Source organism: Ranitomeya imitator, chromosome 6 (genome assembly GCF_032444005.1).
Source record: "Ranitomeya imitator isolate aRanImi1 chromosome 6, aRanImi1.pri, whole genome shotgun sequence".
Classification (NCBI taxonomy): Eukaryota; Metazoa; Chordata; class Amphibia; order Anura; family Dendrobatidae; genus Ranitomeya; species Ranitomeya imitator.
This window is the reverse complement of record NC_091287.1, coordinates 493,523,013-493,543,232: the sequence shown is the minus strand read 5'-3', so window position 1 is coordinate 493,543,232 and position 20,220 is coordinate 493,523,013. Positions and strand designations below refer to the sequence as shown.

The following is a 20,220-nucleotide window of genomic DNA, read 5'->3' as shown; positions in this document are numbered from 1 at the left end:
CTGCCCTCCGGTTGTGCTGTGGGACTTGCAGTTGCCCACAACCTCGGGCTCCCGGTGCCCGGCCTCTGCGCTCTGCTTAGAGGGGCGCAGTCACAGCCCTCCTCTAGCTCCTCTGTTCCTCTGTGCTCCTTTTCTGTCTCTTGTTTGCACCCAACTGTCTGACTCCTCCTCCAGACCAGGATGTAAATTGAGGGATGCTCCCCTAAAACCGGGTTTAAAGCTCCCCCTTCTGGCCTGGATTCAGAATGTGTTGAAAGTGAGATTACCTGCCAAAAGGGATCCCTCCTGTCTCCAGGCATGGCATTACCCTCCCCGAGAGGAAGGCAGCACCACTGTGGTACCCGAACTCCTGGGGTGCCACACCCTTCGTGTATGCAAAAATGCATACGACTTTTAGGCTCCTTCAGGAAAATCCAAAATAGAGCCCCTATCTTGCTGACAGTAAACTGGAAGCAATAAATGCAAGCAACAGCAGTATGTCAACTGGTGTAACCCACCAGGTAGATCTAGATAAGAGAAAGGCATCTCGCTCTTATTTCTACACTTTAGTGAGCCTCCACAACATGTGGGCCTAATATAAGATTCTAGGGCTGATAACCCTACTTCTATTATGTCAGATGGCACACCCAGCTGATGGCCTCCCTCACAGGAGAGGGCCTACTGGGCTGGTCACCTTGCTCATGTTACAAATCCCAAAATATATCTACTGGGGTGAAGCTATAGGGCTCAGACTTTACGGTGACTTTGTCAGTGACATTTCGGCCAAAGATTGCTATATGCCACTGTAGCTCTGGGTGGGCACTTTGTGCGCCGCTGCAAGAAGAAGCTGCTCTTGTAGGTGCCGAACATTTGACAGTGGGATGAATGGAGTGAAAAATTTTGTACTCAATAGCCCTTAGCACCTAGGGCAACTGCCGCCCCCTCCCGCCCCACACTGCATCCCAAAACTACCCGACTAGGTATTGTAAGAAGAAAGCCATAACAAAAACTGGTTCTGACGTTTCTGCCATTTGCTTGTCGCAGTCATGGTATGTAGTGGGTCATTAATGAGACCCCAACTCGTATATAGTTAAATAAATAGGGCAGCACACTGCAGCGCCAAAACATGTAAACTTGAAAAAACGAAATTTAAACTGCATTACTGCACTAGAAATATGAAAAATGAGAGCTTTTAGCGCACAAAAATGGCCAATTTTATGTGTACCTCGTAGCCACGTTAAGGCATCTCTCTTATACGAGGTCCTAAGTTTGACCTACCTCACTGAGAATAAACGTCTCCATCTGAATGGGTACATGCAAAAACCTCTTCTTGGACTCAAATTCTCTCTCTATGTGGAGGGGTATTGGACCTACTATAATTAAAACACCTGAAGCTAGGAGGCGGGGAGTGCACGATCAGAAGGCTAGAGAATACATTTCAAAAACCTGACCTGCACATCCAAACATAGACTGAGTGTGAACAGGTGCTGAACCCAGAGTCGCCAACTCGTATATAGTTAAATAAATAGGGCAGCACACTGCAGCGCCAAAACATGTAAACTTGAAAAAACGCATTAAAAAACTGCATTACTGCACTAGAAATATGAAAAATGAGAGCTTTTAGCGCACAAAAATGGCCAATTTTATGTGTACCTCGTAGCCACGTTAAGGCATCTCTCTTATACGAGGTCCTAAGTTTGACCTACCTCACTGAGAATAAACGTCTCCATCTGAATGGGTACATGCAAAAACCTCTTCTTGGACTCAAATTCTCTCTCTATGTGGAGGGGTATTGGACCTACTATAATTAAAACACCTGAAGCTAGGAGGCGGGGAGTGCACGATCAGAAGGCTAGAGAATACATTTCAAAAACCTGACCTGCACATCCAAACATAGACTGAGTGTGAACAGGTGCTGAACCCAGAGTCGCCAACTCGTATATAGTTAAATAAATAGGGCAGCACACTGCAGCGCCAAAACATGTAAACTTGAAAAAACGAAATTTAAACTGCATTACTGCACTAGAAATATGAAAAATGAGAGCTTTTAGCGCACAAAAATGGCCAATTTTATGTGTACCTCGTAGCCACGTTAAGGCATCTCTCTTATACGAGGTCCTAAGTTTGACCTACCTCACTGAGAATAAACGTCTCCATCTGAATGGGTACATGCAAAAACCTCTTCTTGGACTCAAATTCTCTCTCTATGTGGAGGGGTATTGGACCTACTATAATTAAAACACCTGAAGCTAGGAGGCGGGGAGTGCACGATCAGAAGGCTAGAGAATACATTTCAAAAACCTGACCTGCACATCCAAACATAGACTGAGTGTGAACAGGTGCTGAACCCAGAGTCGCCAACTCGTATATAGTTAAATAAATAGGGCAGCACACTGCAGCGCCAAAACATGTAAACTTGAAAAAACGAAATTTAAACTGCATTACTGCACTAGAAATATGAAAAATGAGAGCTTTTAGCGCACAAAAATGGCCAATTTTATGTGTACCTCGTAGCCACGTTAAGGCATCTCTCTTATACGAGGTCCTAAGTTTGACCTACCTCACTGAGAATAAACGTCTCCATCTGAATGGGTACATGCAAAAACCTCTTCTTGGACTCAAATTCTCTCTCTATGTGGAGGGGTATTGGACCTACTATAATTAAAACACCTGAAGCTAGGAGGCGGGGAGTGCACGATCAGAAGGCTAGAGAATACATTTCAAAAACCTGACCTGCACATCCAAACATAGACTGAGTGTGAACAGGTGCTGAACCCAGAGTCGCCAACTCGTATATAGTTAAATAAATAGGGCAGCACACTGCAGCGCCAAAACATGTAAACTTGAAAAAACGAAATTTAAACTGCATTACTGCACTAGAAATATGAAAAATGAGAGCTTTTAGCGCACAAAAATGGCCAATTTTATGTGTACCTCGTAGCCACGTTAAGGCATCTCTCTTATACGAGGTCCTAAGTTTGACCTACCTCACTGAGAATAAACGTCTCCATCTGAATGGGTACATGCAAAAACCTCTTCTTGGACTCAAATTCTCTCTCTATGTGGAGGGGTATTGGACCTACTATAATTAAAACACCTGAAGCTAGGAGGCGGGGAGTGCACGATCAGAAGGCTAGAGAATACATTTCAAAAACCTGACCTGCACATCCAAACATAGACTGAGTGTGAACAGGTGCTGAACCCAGAGTCGCCAACTCGTATATAGTTAAATAAATAGGGCAGCACACTGCAGCGCCAAAACATGTAAACTTGAAAAAACGAAATTTAAACTGCATTACTGCACTAGAAATATGAAAAATGAGAGCTTTTAGCGCACAAAAATGGCCAATTTTATGTGTACCTCGTAGCCACGTTAAGGCATCTCTCTTATACGAGGTCCTAAGTTTGACCTACCTCACTGAGAATAAACGTCTCCATCTGAATGGGTACATGCAAAAACCTCTTCTTGGACTCAAATTCTCTCTCTATGTGGAGGGGTATTGGACCTACTATAATTAAAACACCTGAAGCTAGGAGGCGGGGAGTGCACGATCAGAAGGCTAGAGAATACATTTCAAAAACCTGACCTGCACATCCAAACATAGACTGAGTGTGAACAGGTGCTGAACCCAGAGTCGCCAACTCGTATATAGTTAAATAAATAGGGCAGCACACTGCAGCGCCAAAACATGTAAACTTGAAAAAACGAAATTTAAACTGCATTACTGCACTAGAAATATGAAAAATGAGAGCTTTTAGCGCACAAAAATGGCCAATTTTATGTGTACCTCGTAGCCACGTTAAGGCATCTCTCTTATACGAGGTCCTAAGTTTGACCTACCTCACTGAGAATAAACGTCTCCATCTGAATGGGTACATGCAAAAACCTCTTCTTGGACTCAAATTCTCTCTCTATGTGGAGGGGTATTGGACCTACTATAATTAAAACACCTGAAGCTAGGAGGCGGGGAGTGCACGATCAGAAGGCTAGAGAATACATTTCAAAAACCTGACCTGCACATCCAAACATAGACTGAGTGTGAACAGGTGCTGAACCCAGAGTCGCCAACTCGTATATAGTTAAATAAATAGGGCAGCACACTGCAGCGCCAAAACATGTAAACTTGAAAAAACGCATTAAAAAACTGCATTACTGCACTAGAAATATGAAAAATGAGAGCTTTTAGCGCACAAAAATGGCCAATTTTATGTGTACCTCGTAGCCACGTTAAGGCATCTCTCTTATACGAGGTCCTAAGTTTGACCTACCTCACTGAGAATAAACGTCTCCATCTGAATGGGTACATGCAAAAACCTCTTCTTGGACTCAAATTCTCTCTCTATGTGGAGGGGTATTGGACCTACTATAATTAAAACACCTGAAGCTAGGAGGCGGGGAGTGCACGATCAGAAGGCTAGAGAATACATTTCAAAAACCTGACCTGCACATCCAAACATAGACTGAGTGTGAACAGGTGCTGAACCCAGAGTCGCCAACTCGTATATAGTTAAATAAATAGGGCAGCACACTGCAGCGCCAAAACATGTAAACTTGAAAAAACGAAATTTAAACTGCATTACTGCACTAGAAATATGAAAAATGAGAGCTTTTAGCGCACAAAAATGGCCAATTTTATGTGTACCTCGTAGCCACGTTAAGGCATCTCTCTTATACGAGGTCCTAAGTTTGACCTACCTCACTGAGAATAAACGTCTCCATCTGAATGGGTACATGCAAAAACCTCTTCTTGGACTCAAATTCTCTCTCTATGTGGAGGGGTATTGGACCTACTATAATTAAAACACCTGAAGCTAGGAGGCGGGGAGTGCACGATCAGAAGGCTAGAGAATACATTTCAAAAACCTGACCTGCACATCCAAACATAGACTGAGTGTGAACAGGTGCTGAACCCAGAGTCGCCAACTCGTATATAGTTAAATAAATAGGGCAGCACACTGCAGCGCCAAAACATGTAAACTTGAAAAAACGAAATTTAAACTGCATTACTGCACTAGAAATATGAAAAATGAGAGCTTTTAGCGCACAAAAATGGCCAATTTTATGTGTACCTCGTAGCCACGTTAAGGCATCTCTCTTATACGAGGTCCTAAGTTTGACCTACCTCACTGAGAATAAACGTCTCCATCTGAATGGGTACATGCAAAAACCTCTTCTTGGACTCAAATTCTCTCTCTATGTGGAGGGGTATTGGACCTACTATAATTAAAACACCTGAAGCTAGGAGGCGGGGAGTGCACGATCAGAAGGCTAGAGAATACATTTCAAAAACCTGACCTGCACATCCAAACATAGACTGAGTGTGAACAGGTGCTGAACCCAGAGTCGCCAACTCGTATATAGTTAAATAAATAGGGCAGCACACTGCAGCGCCAAAACATGTAAACTTGAAAAAACGAAATTTAAACTGCATTACTGCACTAGAAATATGAAAAATGAGAGCTTTTAGCGCACAAAAATGGCCAATTTTATGTGTACCTCGTAGCCACGTTAAGGCATCTCTCTTATACGAGGTCCTAAGTTTGACCTACCTCACTGAGAATAAACGTCTCCATCTGAATGGGTACATGCAAAAACCTCTTCTTGGACTCAAATTCTCTCTCTATGTGGAGGGGTATTGGACCTACTATAATTAAAACACCTGAAGCTAGGAGGCGGGGAGTGCACGATCAGAAGGCTAGAGAATACATTTCAAAAACCTGACCTGCACATCCAAACATAGACTGAGTGTGAACAGGTGCTGAACCCAGAGTCGCCAACTCGTATATAGTTAAATAAATAGGGCAGCACACTGCAGCGCCAAAACATGTAAACTTGAAAAAACGAAATTTAAACTGCATTACTGCACTAGAAATATGAAAAATGAGAGCTTTTAGCGCACAAAAATGGCCAATTTTATGTGTACCTCGTAGCCACGTTAAGGCATCTCTCTTATACGAGGTCCTAAGTTTGACCTACCTCACTGAGAATAAACGTCTCCATCTGAATGGGTACATGCAAAAACCTCTTCTTGGACTCAAATTCTCTCTCTATGTGGAGGGGTATTGGACCTACTATAATTAAAACACCTGAAGCTAGGAGGCGGGGAGTGCACGATCAGAAGGCTAGAGAATACATTTCAAAAACCTGACCTGCACATCCAAACATAGACTGAGTGTGAACAGGTGCTGAACCCAGAGTCGCCAACTCGTATATAGTTAAATAAATAGGGCAGCACACTGCAGCGCCAAAACATGTAAACTTGAAAAAACGAAATTTAAACTGCATTACTGCACTAGAAATATGAAAAATGAGAGCTTTTAGCGCACAAAAATGGCCAATTTTATGTGTACCTCGTAGCCACGTTAAGGCATCTCTCTTATACGAGGTCCTAAGTTTGACCTACCTCACTGAGAATAAACGTCTCCATCTGAATGGGTACATGCAAAAACCTCTTCTTGGACTCAAATTCTCTCTCTATGTGGAGGGGTATTGGACCTACTATAATTAAAACACCTGAAGCTAGGAGGCGGGGAGTGCACGATCAGAAGGCTAGAGAATACATTTCAAAAACCTGACCTGCACATCCAAACATAGACTGAGTGTGAACAGGTGCTGAACCCAGAGTCGCCAACTCGTATGTAGTTAAATAAATAGGGCAGCACTATATACGAGTTGGCGACTCTGGGTTCAGCACCTGTTCACACTCAGTCTATGTTTGGATGTGCAGGTCAGGTTTTTGAAATGTATTCTCTAGCCTTCTGATCGTGCACTCCCCGCCTCCTAGCTTCAGGTGTTTTAATTATAGTAGGTCCAATACCTGTTATGGCTGGCAATCAGGCAACACAGCGTGCAGTAATCAGCGCACATACAGAGATCTGGCAAAAACCCAAAACAATAGGACGAGCTCTGAGACGTGGAATCTCTGTAGACTGCAGTACCTGAACTGTCCTCACACAACTGGAAGCAGCAGTGGATAGCGCCTATCACTACCTATGCAACTCGGCACTGCCTGAGGAGCTGACTAGCCTGAAGATAGAAATACAAGCCTGACTTACCTCAGAGAAATACCCCAAAGGAATAGGCAGCCCCCACATATAATGACTGTTAGCAAGATGAAAAGACAAACGTAGGAATGAAATAGATTCAGCAAAGTGAGGCCCGATATTCTAGACAGAGCGAGGATAGCAAAGAGAACTATGCAGTCTACAAAAAACCCTAAAACGAAAACCACGCAAAGGGGCAAAAAGACCCACCGTGCCGAACTAACAGCACGGCGGTGCACCCCTTTGCTTCTCAGAGCTTCCAGCAAAAGATAATAACAAGCTGGACAGAAAAAACAGAAAACAAACTAGAAGCACTAATCTAGCAGAGCAGCAGGCCCAAGGAAAGATGCAGTAGCTCAGATCCAACACTGGAACATTGACAAGGAGCAAGGAAGACAGACTCAGGTGGAGCTAAATAGCAAGGCAGCCAACGAGCTCACCAAAACACCTGAGGGAGGACGCCCAGAGACTGCAATACCACTTGTGACCACAGAATTCACAACAAATACCCCTCCACATAGAGAGAGAATTTGAGTCCAAGAAGAGGTTTTTGCATGTACCCATTCAGATGGAGACGTTTATTCTCAGTGAGGTAGGTCAAACTTAGGACCTCGTATAAGAGAGATGCCTTAACGTGGCTACGAGGTACACATAAAATTGGCCATTTTTGTGCGCTAAAAGCTCTCATTTTTCATATTTCTAGTGCAGTAATGCAGTTTAAATTTCGTTTTTTCAAGTTTACATGTTTTGGCGCTGCAGTGTGCTGCCCTATTTATTTAACTATATACGAGTTGGCGACTCTGGGTTCAGCACCTGTTCACACTCAGTCTATGTTTGGATGTGCAGGTCAGGTTTTTGAAATGTATTCTCTAGCCTTCTGATCGTGCACTCCCCGCCTCCTAGCTTCAGGTGTTTTAATTATAGTAGGTCCAATACCCCTCCACATAGAGAGAGAATTTGAGTCCAAGAAGAGGTTTTTGCATGTACCCATTCAGATGGAGACGTTTATTCTCAGTGAGGTAGGTCAAACTTAGGACCTCGTATAAGAGAGATGCCTTAACGTGGCTACGAGGTACACATAAAATTGGCCATTTTTGTGCGCTAAAAGCTCTCATTTTTCATATTTCTAGTGCAGTAATGCAGTTTAAATTTCGTTTTTTCAAGTTTACATGTTTTGGCGCTGCAGTGTGCTGCCCTATTTATTTATTTAACTATATACGAGTTGGCGACTCTGGGTTCAGCACCTGTTCACACTCAGTCTATGTTTGGATGTGCAGGTCAGGTTTTTGAAATGTATTCTCTAGCCTTCTGATCGTGCACTCCCCGCCTCCTAGCTTCAGGTGTTTTAATTATAGTAGGTCCAATACCCCTCCACATAGAGAGAGAATTTGAGTCCAAGAAGAGGTTTTTGCATGTACCCATTCAGATGGAGACGTTTATTCTCAGTGAGGTAGGTCAAACTTAGGACCTCGTATAAGAGAGATGCCTTAACGTGGCTACGAGGTACACATAAAATTGGCCATTTTTGTGCGCTAAAAGCTCTCATTTTTCATATTTCTAGTGCAGTAATGCAGTTTAAATTTCGTTTTTTCAAGTTTACATGTTTTGGCGCTGCAGTGTGCTGCCCTATTTATTTAACTATATACGAGTTGGCGACTCTGGGTTCAGCACCTGTTCACACTCAGTCTATGTTTGGATGTGCAGGTCAGGTTTTTGAAATGTATTCTCTAGCCTTCTGATCGTGCACTCCCCGCCTCCTAGCTTCAGGTGTTTTAATTATAGTAGGTCCAATACCCCTCCACATAGAGAGAGAATTTGAGTCCAAGAAGAGGTTTTTGCATGTACCCATTCAGATGGAGACGTTTATTCTCAGTGAGGTAGGTCAAACTTAGGACCTCGTATAAGAGAGATGCCTTAACGTGGCTACGAGGTACACATAAAATTGGCCATTTTTGTGCGCTAAAAGCTCTCATTTTTCATATTTCTAGTGCAGTAATGCAGTTTAAATTTCGTTTTTTCAAGTTTACATGTTTTGGCGCTGCAGTGTGCTGCCCTATTTATTTAACTATATACGAGTTGGCGACTCTGGGTTCAGCACCTGTTCACACTCAGTCTATGTTTGGATGTGCAGGTCAGGTTTTTGAAATGTATTCTCTAGCCTTCTGATCGTGCACTCCCCGCCTCCTAGCTTCAGGTGTTTTAATTATAGTAGGTCCAATACCCCTCCACATAGAGAGAGAATTTGAGTCCAAGAAGAGGTTTTTGCATGTACCCATTCAGATGGAGACGTTTATTCTCAGTGAGGTAGGTCAAACTTAGGACCTCGTATAAGAGAGATGCCTTAACGTGGCTACGAGGTACACATAAAATTGGCCATTTTTGTGCGCTAAAAGCTCTCATTTTTCATATTTCTAGTGCAGTAATGCAGTTTAAATTTCGTTTTTTCAAGTTTACATGTTTTGGCGCTGCAGTGTGCTGCCCTATTTATTTAACTATATACGAGTTGGCGACTCTGGGTTCAGCACCTGTTCACACTCAGTCTATGTTTGGATGTGCAGGTCAGGTTTTTGAAATTAATGAGACCCCAGTCACCTGCACTGAGCTGCAATGTAGCAGCGGCATACAGAGACCTTTGGCTGAAAGACCCTTGTCACGTCCAATGTCGGCGTGCTGTCCCGGCCTAAGGGGTGGAGAGTCATCCCAGGCTGAGCTGCTCTGCCACATAAGAGACCGCAGTAATATAAATAGGACACTGTAAGTGGGGGGCACTGTTGCAGAATTTCAGGATGTGTCTGTCTACCATAAGAAGGCAAAAGATGCAGTTTTTCGTGCTTTTTTTCCAACAATTAGGAGTAGCTGTTAAACAGATTAAAAGTATAAGATCTTCTTTTGCTTCGGAAAAAAACAACAGCATTTTACAGCACCGACAAAGTGAATGAGATTTCTGAAATCTCAAGCACATGCTTTGCAGATTTGAACCTTCACAGCATTTTTTTTTCAATTCTGCAGTGTCAGTTTCACCGATTCAAAAGAAATGGAAAAAAAAACATAAGCAAAAACACATAAAAATGCATGCCAAAATGCGTGGTCATACCCTAAATCAAAGTTGCTTTCGGATCCAGTTCCTACTTTCCCGCAATGAGCTTTTGATGTTGCAGATTTTTTACACCATTTCTGCACCCATAAAGTAAAATAGATTACTTGCATTTTTTTTCGTAGCGTCAAAAACTCATCATGGGAATGTAGCCTTATGGTAAACCAGCCCTGAGGTCTCTTCACATCCTTGCAGTGCGACAGTGCATAGCGTCAAAAACTCATCATGGGAATGTAGCCTTATGGTAAACCAGCCCTGAGGTCTCTTCACATCCTTGCAGTGCGACAGTGCGTAGCGTCAAAAAACTCATCATGGGAATGTAGCCTTATGGTAACCAGCCCTGAGGTCTCTTCACATCCTTGCAGTGCGACAGTGCATAGCGTCAAAAAACTCATCATGGGAATGTAGCCTTATGGTAACCAGCCCTGAGGTCTCTTCACATCCTTGCAGTGCGACAGTGCATAGCGTCAAAAACTCATCATGGGAATGTAGCCTTATGGTAAACCAGCCCTGAGGTCTCTTCACATCCTTGCAGTGCGACAGTGCATAGCGTCAAATACTCATCATTGGAATGTAGCCTTATGTAAACCAGCCCTGAGGTCTCTTCACATCCTTGTAGTGCGGGACCTAACACTTCTTATTTCTGAAGCGCATTTTCAGCCTGCACCATCATGCAGCCTCCTCTCCACTAGGGGGCACTAGCACACAGCTTTCAGGGAAGCCCTCTAATCTTCTAATATCTTTTTATAGACTGTAGTGGCAGTCTGGATGGGAAAAGCCTGCAGTTCTGACTAGTGATGCTGTCTTGGTGTTATCCTTGTCTGTGGTGCTGAAGCTTTGCTGATCATTCCCATGCATTGAAGCAGCCTGGATCTCTGCTACCCAGGAAGAAATAGCTCTAGACTTTCCTCTGCAATATTGAAGACACTAATTCCTGGCATTGATTTCATTTTATAAAATCCCAAGACATGAAGATGCATTCACCATGGGCTCGATTCTACTCGAACAGCTGTTGCTTGTGTTGTCATGTCCGCACCGGAACAATCATCCTTGGTGTGTGGAACCTGGTAAGGAGGATCTCATTATCCTAATTATCCTAGCCCTTCATCCGCACCGTGTACTGGAGGCAGATTTTGGAAAGATCTGTAATGTGACAAGGCAAAATTTCCATGTATCTTCTTCAGCCGGTCTTGTATTACTCAGCTTGTCGCAGCCTTAATATTTCATCCTACTTCTCTACCGGTCGATGTTGTTTCATCCGATATTACTTTTGACATATTTTGTATTTGACCGATATCGATGTCTGTCCATGTCTACGGTGGACTCTATCTTAAATTAGCTTAGGGTATACCCGAGAATTAACACTCATGGACACCACCATGGGATTTATACAGGGATTTAAAGCTGGGACCCATGTAGATTTGTTATACGATGTGCACATTTGTTGGCACATGAATGTCGCACTATTATTTGTCATGTGAAAGCTTAGGATGCTTTATAGAAAACCTGCCTTCTATATTGTTTTCCTGTTGTATTATCCTATCGAAGGCCTAGGAAGGTGGTTACTTGCTGTCATTTTATGTATGGAGCAGTTATTGGGATTTCACAGGAAGCCTATATTGTTTAGGGGTCTATTATGGTAAGCAAAAAGTAGAGTATAATTGGTGTCGAGGCTTCTAAGTGACATAATCCATATAATTACTGTATGATGAACCATGTCAGATTATGGACTGTTTCCAACTGAGAACATCTCCGCTACACATGCTAAGATTGCTAACACATGCTAACATTATCTAGGAGGTCCTGACACCACTTTATTCATCCTGACACCAACTCTGTGGTCCTGACTCCAGGTCAGTGTTGTGGACACGTGAGATTAGAGACTATTTCCAACTGAAAACAACTTGAAACCATTTTATTAATCATAGCACTAACACAGCGTGGTCCTGATACCATTTTATCAATACTGACACCAACACCATTTTCCTGACACCATTTTAGTAATCCTGACACCAACACCGTAGTCCTGACACCATTTTATCAACACCAACACCGTGGTCCTGACATCATTTTATCAATACCAACACCGTGGTCCTGACATCATTTTATCAATACCAACACCGTGGTCCTGACATCATTTTATCAAAACCAACACCGTGGTCCTGACATCATTTTATCAACACCAACACCGTGGTCCTGACATCATTTTATCAATACCAACACCGTGGTCCTGACATCATTTTATCAATACCAACACCGTGGTCCTGACATCATTTTATCAATACCAACACCGTGGTCCTGACGTCATTTTATCAGTACCAACACCAACACCATGGTCTTGACATCATTTTATCAATACAGACACCAACACCGTGGTCCTGACATCATTTTATCAATACCAACACCGTGGTCCTGACATCATTTTATCAATACCAACACCAACACCGTGGTCTTGACATCATTTTATCAATACAGACACCAACACCGTGGTCTTTACATGATTTTATCAATACAGACACCAACACCGTGGACTTGACATCACTTTATCAATACAGACACCAACACTGTGGTCCTGACATCATTTTATCAATACCAACACCAACACCGTGGTCCTGACACCATTTTATCAACATCAACACCGTGGTCCTTACATCATTATATCAATACAGACACCAACACCGTGGTCCTGACATCATTATATCAATACAGACACCAACACCGTGGTCCTGACACCATTTTATCAATACAGACACCAACACCGTGGTCCTGACATCATTTTATCAATGCAGACACCAACACTTTGGTCCAGACATAATTTTATCAATACTAACACCAACACCGTGGTCCTGACACCATTTTATCAACATCAACATGGTGGTCCTGACATCATTATATCAATACAGACACCAACACCGTGGTCTTGACATCATTTTATCAACACCAACACCGTGGTCCTGAGACCATTTTATCAATACAGACACCAACACCGTGGTCCTGACATCATTTTATCAACACCAACACCGTGGTCCTGACATCATTTTATCAACACCAACACCGTGGTCCTGAGACCATTTTATCAATACCGACACCAACACCGTGGTCCTGACATCATTTTATCAACACCAACACCGTGGTCCTGACATCATTTTATCAATACCAACACCAACACCGTGGTCCTGACATCATTTTATCAACACCAACACCGTGGTCCTGACATCATTTTATCAATACAGACACCAACACCGTGGTCCTGAGACCATTTTATCAATACAGACACCAACACCGTGGTCCTGACACCATTTTAGTAATCCTGACACCAGCACCATTTTCCTGATACCATTTTATTAATCCTGACACCAACACTGTGGTCCTGACACCATTTTAATAAGCATGACATTATCACGGTGGTCCTGACACCATTTTATTAATCCCAGCACCAACACTTGATCCTGACACCATTTTATTACTCTTGACACCAACATCATGGTCCTGACACCATATCCAACCTACACCCATGCAAAGGCCTGACAAATTCACAGTGGTCCTGACACCATTCTCTTGCTCCTGGACACTGTTCCATGGTTCCTATACCATCATATTGCTCCTGATACCAACTCTGTGGTCCTAACACCAAATTAGTTGTTTTAAAATGGCTGTAAATAAAACTTCTTGAGCCTCAATTTTCTGAAACACCATTTTTGCAAATTCTACAGCTGGAGAACAGTGCTATAAGGGGTCCTCAGGTAGCCATTATACATGGGCCCAAATGGCCATTCTGCCACATAAGAAGACACCAGTATTATAAATGTTGTAGCCCAGCTACATACAATAATCACACAAATCTAAAAGAAAAAAAGTATATATAAATTCTTAAATTGTGATTGTCCATTAAATAGCTAAAACAATGTATTCGACTACTTCTGAGATATACCTGTTTTCGTGACACCCAATATGATTGGCATTACATCGGGGGATACATCCTTTTTACCCAGACTTTTTCCTCTTTAGGATGATACAGGAGAGGATTATGGATCACTGTTGAATTGGGGAGCTGGGTGATGCCCCCTAAGGAGCAGCTACACCCATAAAAGTTGTCATCCAGCTTTTGTAGATATTATGAAATAACATGTAGAGAAGACAATGACTCAAAGACTGTTACTAATGAGTACATGCATGTACTTTAACCTCAGGTGACGTCCTTTAAAGTGAACTAGTAAATCGGCTTTCGTCCTGATATAGAACGACGCTCTGTTTCGTAACACTGAGTTAATGCCTGCTGTACCAGGAGCAATAATCATTTATTCTATATATTATTACATATTACAGTACATGCAGCTTCATTTCCATAGACATTTCATTTATACCAGGGATCATCTGTACAGTTGGTTGGATGGGCAGTGCCCATAGGGTCCTCTCTCTGCTTCATTTAGAAGATCTCCTGTCAAGTTGCTTTTGACTTTCCTATCTTTTGACACCTGTGTTGTGAATTCTGTGGCAGAGCTCCCTCCTGTGGTCACAAGTGGTACTTCGGCTGGTTCTCTCTGTGAGCTTCCGTTGGTGGAGGAAAGTGGTACTGCGGCTTCTGAGTTTCCTTCCTCAGGTGTGTGGTGAAGTCGTTAGGTGCTGCTCTATTTAACTCCACCTAGTGCTTTGATCCTGGCCTGCAGTCAATGTTCTAGTATTGGACCTGTTTCCTCCTGGATCGTTCCTGTGGCCTGCTGCTCTGCATAGCTAAGTTTCTCTTTGCTATTTGTTTGCTGTTTTTTTCTGTCCAGCTTGTCAATTTGTTTTTTCTGCTTGCTGGAAGCTCTGGGACGCAGAGGGTGTACCTCCGTGCCGTTAGTTCGGTACGGAGGGTCTTTTTGCCCCTTTGCGTGGTTTTTGTAGGGTTTTGTGTTGACCGCAAAGTTACCTTTCCTATCCTCGCTCTGTTCAGAAAGTTGGGCCTCACTTTGCTAAATCTATTTCATCTCTACGTTTGTCTTTTCATCTTAACTCACAGTCATTATATGTGGGGGCTGCCTTTTCCTTTGGGGTATTTCTCTGAGGCAAGGTAGGCTTATTTTCTATCTTCAGGCTAGCTAGTTTCTCAGGCCGTGCCGAGTTGCATAGGGAGCGTTAGGCGCAATCCACGGCTGCCTTTAGTGTGGTTGGAGAGGATTAGGGATTGCGGTCAACAGAGTTCCCACGTCTCAGAGCTCGTTCTTGTTTTTTGGGTTATTGCCAGGTCACTGTATGTGCGCTGACCTCTATGTCCATTGTGGTACTGAATTACCTTTCATAACACACCTGCTCTGCTCCATGTCACCCCAGGACCAGAGCCATTCCCAGTGCAACCTCAGTTGATCCTTACAAAGGATAGACTACCATTGAGCAGGTTTATCCTAAGCATGTCACTTGTAGTCCAGCTGTCACAGTGTGACCCGACCCAACGGGTGGTCGGTCAACAGATAGCAAAACTCACAAACAACGGGATGGAAAAGGTGAGAGGAAGGCCCTACCCATAGGGAATGGGGAAGGGTCACCAACTGAGCTCAAACCTGAGCCTGACCCTGCACTCCCTTAACGCCCTATGTGAGTCCTTCCCCCCATCGCTGTTAGGATACCTCATCCCTAACTGTCACCTAACTCTGCCCTGGCTAGTGCACTGGTCGGTGACGGACACTAGCCGCACCACTGCAGATATTAACACACGGGGAATAGTGACAAACACGAAAGGGAAGAGGAAATAAACACAGCTTTCTCTGCTGCAATGCATGACACATCAGAATAAAGGCACCAGGATAATGAACCCAGCAGAAGCACCACTGCACCAAGAGAGCTCCTCACTCAGGCTTGGTCACTGAAGATTGCTCTATCATCAATCGTCAGCTGATGCATCATGTGATCTTTTAAAGGATGGTGGGAGTGGTCACCACCAGCATCAGCTGACCCAGCAGCACTGCAGTAACATCAGATTGCCAGCGGGGGAAAGAAACTGACATTAACCCCCGATGGTCCAAAAGGAAAAAGTTTTAAACTGAGTTGAACCAGAGCTGCCACAAATCCAAAAATGGATTGTGACACCAGCAATTACTGGTGTATTATGGCCCTCATTCTGCTAGGCCTTGCCTCTAAGCCTAATAGGAGTACTAAGATGGTAGACTTGGTGATCTTCATTAGGCCCTCAGATGTCATGGTGACCTATAGTCACCACTTGATCGGGTTGCAGTGTGGGGAAATTTGGTGAGGATGATAGATGGGGCCATTGCAGCAGAGTGTATGGTGCAAGCTCAGATCCTGATCCCGCTCCATACCCTCCCTGGTACCTTCTGTTATAAATATACAGTGTATTATATTCCACATATGTAGGGGAAAAGGGCCTGGATCCGGCATCCAAATATTGTTCATTGATCTTCTATGGCTAAGTAATTTTTTTCAAAACTTAACATGAGGTTCATGAGGTTCTTAGTTAATAATTTGATCAAAATGAATATGCCCGCTGTCAGGGCAGGTTGTCTCTTTACGTGGGTCCCTACTCTGTTAAATGCAGCACCTCATATTGACCACCATTGACCCAGGTGCCCAACAATGTCTCTGTCCTATTGGGCACTAGGTCCCTATTCTCTATATTTGTGATGTATTGACAGTGGATGATGCCAAGAGGTTAAAAGGGTGTCCACTACTTAATTACTCAAGTTTCAGATATAAAATTAAAAAATACATCTAAGCACCTCCCAGACTGGCACCGGTGATCGTCTGAAGTCATAGCGGATGTCCACTCTGACAGAATACTGAAGGCTGCAGCTGTTTAGTGGCTGATTGTCTGCAGCGGTAAGGTGTCATAATGTTTAGTGACCTCTCTGGGAGATGAATATATATATATTTTTTTTATTTTATATTGGGCACTTAAATATTTATTAAGGGGATGTTGAGTAGCGGATAACCTCTTTAAAAACACAACCTAATGTTGTATGCTCAAGAGAAATTTACCTACAGTATGGAAAATAAAAATGATTTTACTTTTTCTTTTGATGTTACATAGAATATGATCTCTTAGGAAGCTGCTTAAAGAAAAAACTTTTTCAAGTCGGGAATTCTGAGTTAATAGAACAAAGATTTTTAAAGCAGTGAAGAACTTCTACAAAAAGCATTTTTTGATCTGGAGAACCAGGCACATCCACACATTATTTGACCATCCTATATTCCTCTGTGGAGGGATTGCAGGGGCATTGAACACTTAAGCTCGCCATATACATTAGACTTATGTTGGTTGAAAATGCCAATATCGACTGGTTCGGTTGACGGTCTAATGTGAATGGGGGCGCCAGCCAAACAATGGTTGGAAGTGATGTGGATCAGGCATGTCCAATTTTGTATTGCCAATGGTAATTGCATAGTTCTCCATAAGTCGCCCACTGACATGTCAGTCAGCGGTTTTCTCATAGAGAAGACAGGAGCGCTCAGACGATCTGGGGATGTTTAGCTTTCAAAAAAAGAAGGCTTAGAAGAGATTTAATAGTTGTCTACAAATATCTGTAGGGATGTCACAGTGTAGAGGGATCATCATTATTCTCATTTGCACATGGAAACACAAGAGGCAATGGGATGAAACTGAAAGGGAGAAGATACAGATTAGAGATTAGAAAAAACTTTTTGACAGTGAGGGTGATCAATGAGTGGAACCGGCTGCCACGAGAGGTGGTGAGTTCTCCTTCAATGGAAGTCTTCAAACAGAGGCCGGACAGACATCTGTCTGAGATGGTTTAGTGAATCCTGCATTGAGTAGGGGGTTGGACACGATGTTCCTGGAGTTCCTTTCCAACTCTAACGTTTTATGATCAAGCAAGTGTCGGATGAGATGGCTTTCAGTTGAACGATCTATTGACCGACAGCCTTGTAATGTGTACGGCCAGCCTTTGTCAAGTTTCTCCATAGATTACAACTGATTGTTGGGGTCTCCAAAGTGGGACACTATGTAAGAACCTGAAGGCCCAGTACACATTTGTTCAGTCGAAAACTATCTCCTCCATATACTGGAACGCTCAACCAAGCCTTTGTAGCCTCTGAGAGAGCTGCTGCCAGACTCCTCTGCCAGCCTACTTATTTCACTGTGAACAAAAGAATCGTCCTTTGGAGATCCAAGTAGTTGGATCCTTCTCTTCCCTGTCGAGGTAAAGTTGGGAGGACTTCAGTCTAATGTGTAAGGAGGCCTTTTAACAAAAATGAATCGCTCCAGGCAAAAATGGAATAAATGCTACCGCAATTATGAAATAGTTTGTTTCGTTTTTCAGTGAAAGCATAAAAAAACAAATTTCTGGACATTACTTTATTATAGTGAATATAAATCCAATATACAGGGCAATATAAAAAATGAGTGATTGAAGTTTGAATGGGAAAAACTGCAGTGGAGACTATTAAGAAATCCCCCAGTGAAGCTGCTGTAGTTGTGACGGTTCAGATCCCACGCGTTGCTACGGTATTTGTTGGCTCTAATCCTTCTCTGCCACCAGCTGTATATGCTCTGTCCCCAGTAATATGGACATCTTCTTATTGGTCTTTAATACGTTGTCATCCGTGCTGTGTTTCCATGGAGGGAAAGCTAAAACCTCTGCTGTTACATCTGGGGTATAGATCAATGAATAAGAAATAAAAATGAAAACTGATTTTTACAAAGCAAATTTTTGTAACGATCACAATAACCACATGTTCTACGTTTAGAATGCTTTTGAAACTGCAGAAATTGTTGTCTTCCTATGAAAGGAAATGTCTTCTTGACTCGTTCATTGACTTCGTAGAGGCAACACCTGTCACAGAGGCAGACAGGACAGCCTCCTAATAACCCCCATACACATTGGATTAATGTCAGCTGTAAGATAGCGCTCACTAACGCGTTGGGGAATACTCGCTTGGCACGGGATTCAAGCACACGGACACGATTTTTAAACACAAAACAGTCTATACGGTTTATTCAAACGTCATAAACCGCACCGTAAGCCAGGTTACACATCACCGGCTTATGCATAGTCCATTACTTCATCACGTATGGTTTTACATCACTAGCTTGCGTCACTAAACACGCCGATTCTTGTCTGACCAGTTGTCGTGGGTGACCGCACAGTTTATATGGCAAATACACTTCTATGCGTATATCACAGTTTATTACAATCCCCTTGTCCGGGGTTACCTTCCAGGAGCTCCACTCCTCACTCTGACTCCTTGTCAGTCCTGTCTTCTGGCAAAGCTGCCTCACAGGAATCACCAACTTGCCTGGCAAGAATACCTCAGTCATTCCAAACCCACCGAAGGACAATAACTTCCCCAACACAGATCGTCGAGGTCCACGGTCTCTCAGGTGCTCCAGGAAGTCTCCACTCCCAGGAGCTTCCAACACAGACCGTCTAGGATCACGATCACACTGTGCTCTTCATGCCGTCCATCCCACCTGGGACCGTCCAACACAGAGGCATGTGGCCTGTCCAGGTGCTATTCAGGACATTAGTCCAACACCCCAGGCCACCAGGTCCAAAGCCCCACTACATGCTCTTCAGGGAGACGACACTCCCAACACATTGGCTTACAGGATCTTACTCAGAGACCATACAGGAACATGTGACCCACACCCTAGTCACCTTATCAAGCTGTAGCCACTTCTCTAGATGGAAGTGTGTGTGTGTGTGTGTGTGTGTGTGTGTGTGTGGTTAGTTTGACCCGCCCATCTCTCATAACTAGCCCTGTCAGCCTCCCTTCATAATTATACAAACACAACACAGTTACTTGTGGGACTAGAGTCCCAGAACATCCTTACCTCAAGCTGACAGTGCAGAGTATCTTCCTCTGCGACACACAAACCGGCCATTCACAATAATGCCGGACTTTGACTAATCACCACAGTTATGCCTGCGATTGCCATGCGTTTCTATGACCTCAATACGCCTCCATGCGTATTCCGGGAAGACCAGGCAGCGCCCCCTACCTGTAACAGGGGTCACTGCATCACACAGCCAGTCTAAATTATTCGACGAGACTAGACAACCACCATCTATTTTGTATGGAAGCCTCCTAAATGTGGTACTATATAGACAGACAGCTTTTTTCCTGGAAGAGCGCTCACTCATTTGCAA

General features: G+C 43.4%; 1 protein-coding gene across 1 annotated transcript in view; it reads left to right on the top strand.

Annotated features, from left to right (window-relative positions):
* The first annotated feature begins 10,887 nt into the window (after positions 1 to 10,887).
* LAPTM4B (lysosomal protein transmembrane 4 beta) overlaps positions 10,888 to 20,220 on the top strand; it is a 125,674-nt gene continuing 116,341 nt past the window's right edge. Inside the window, exon 1 of the mRNA XM_069731667.1 lies at positions 10,888 to 11,184. Coding sequence (XP_069587768.1) covers positions 11,086 to 11,184 — 99 coding nt within the window. The 5' untranslated portion in view covers positions 10,888 to 11,085. The remainder of the gene's footprint in view (positions 11,185 to 20,220) is intronic.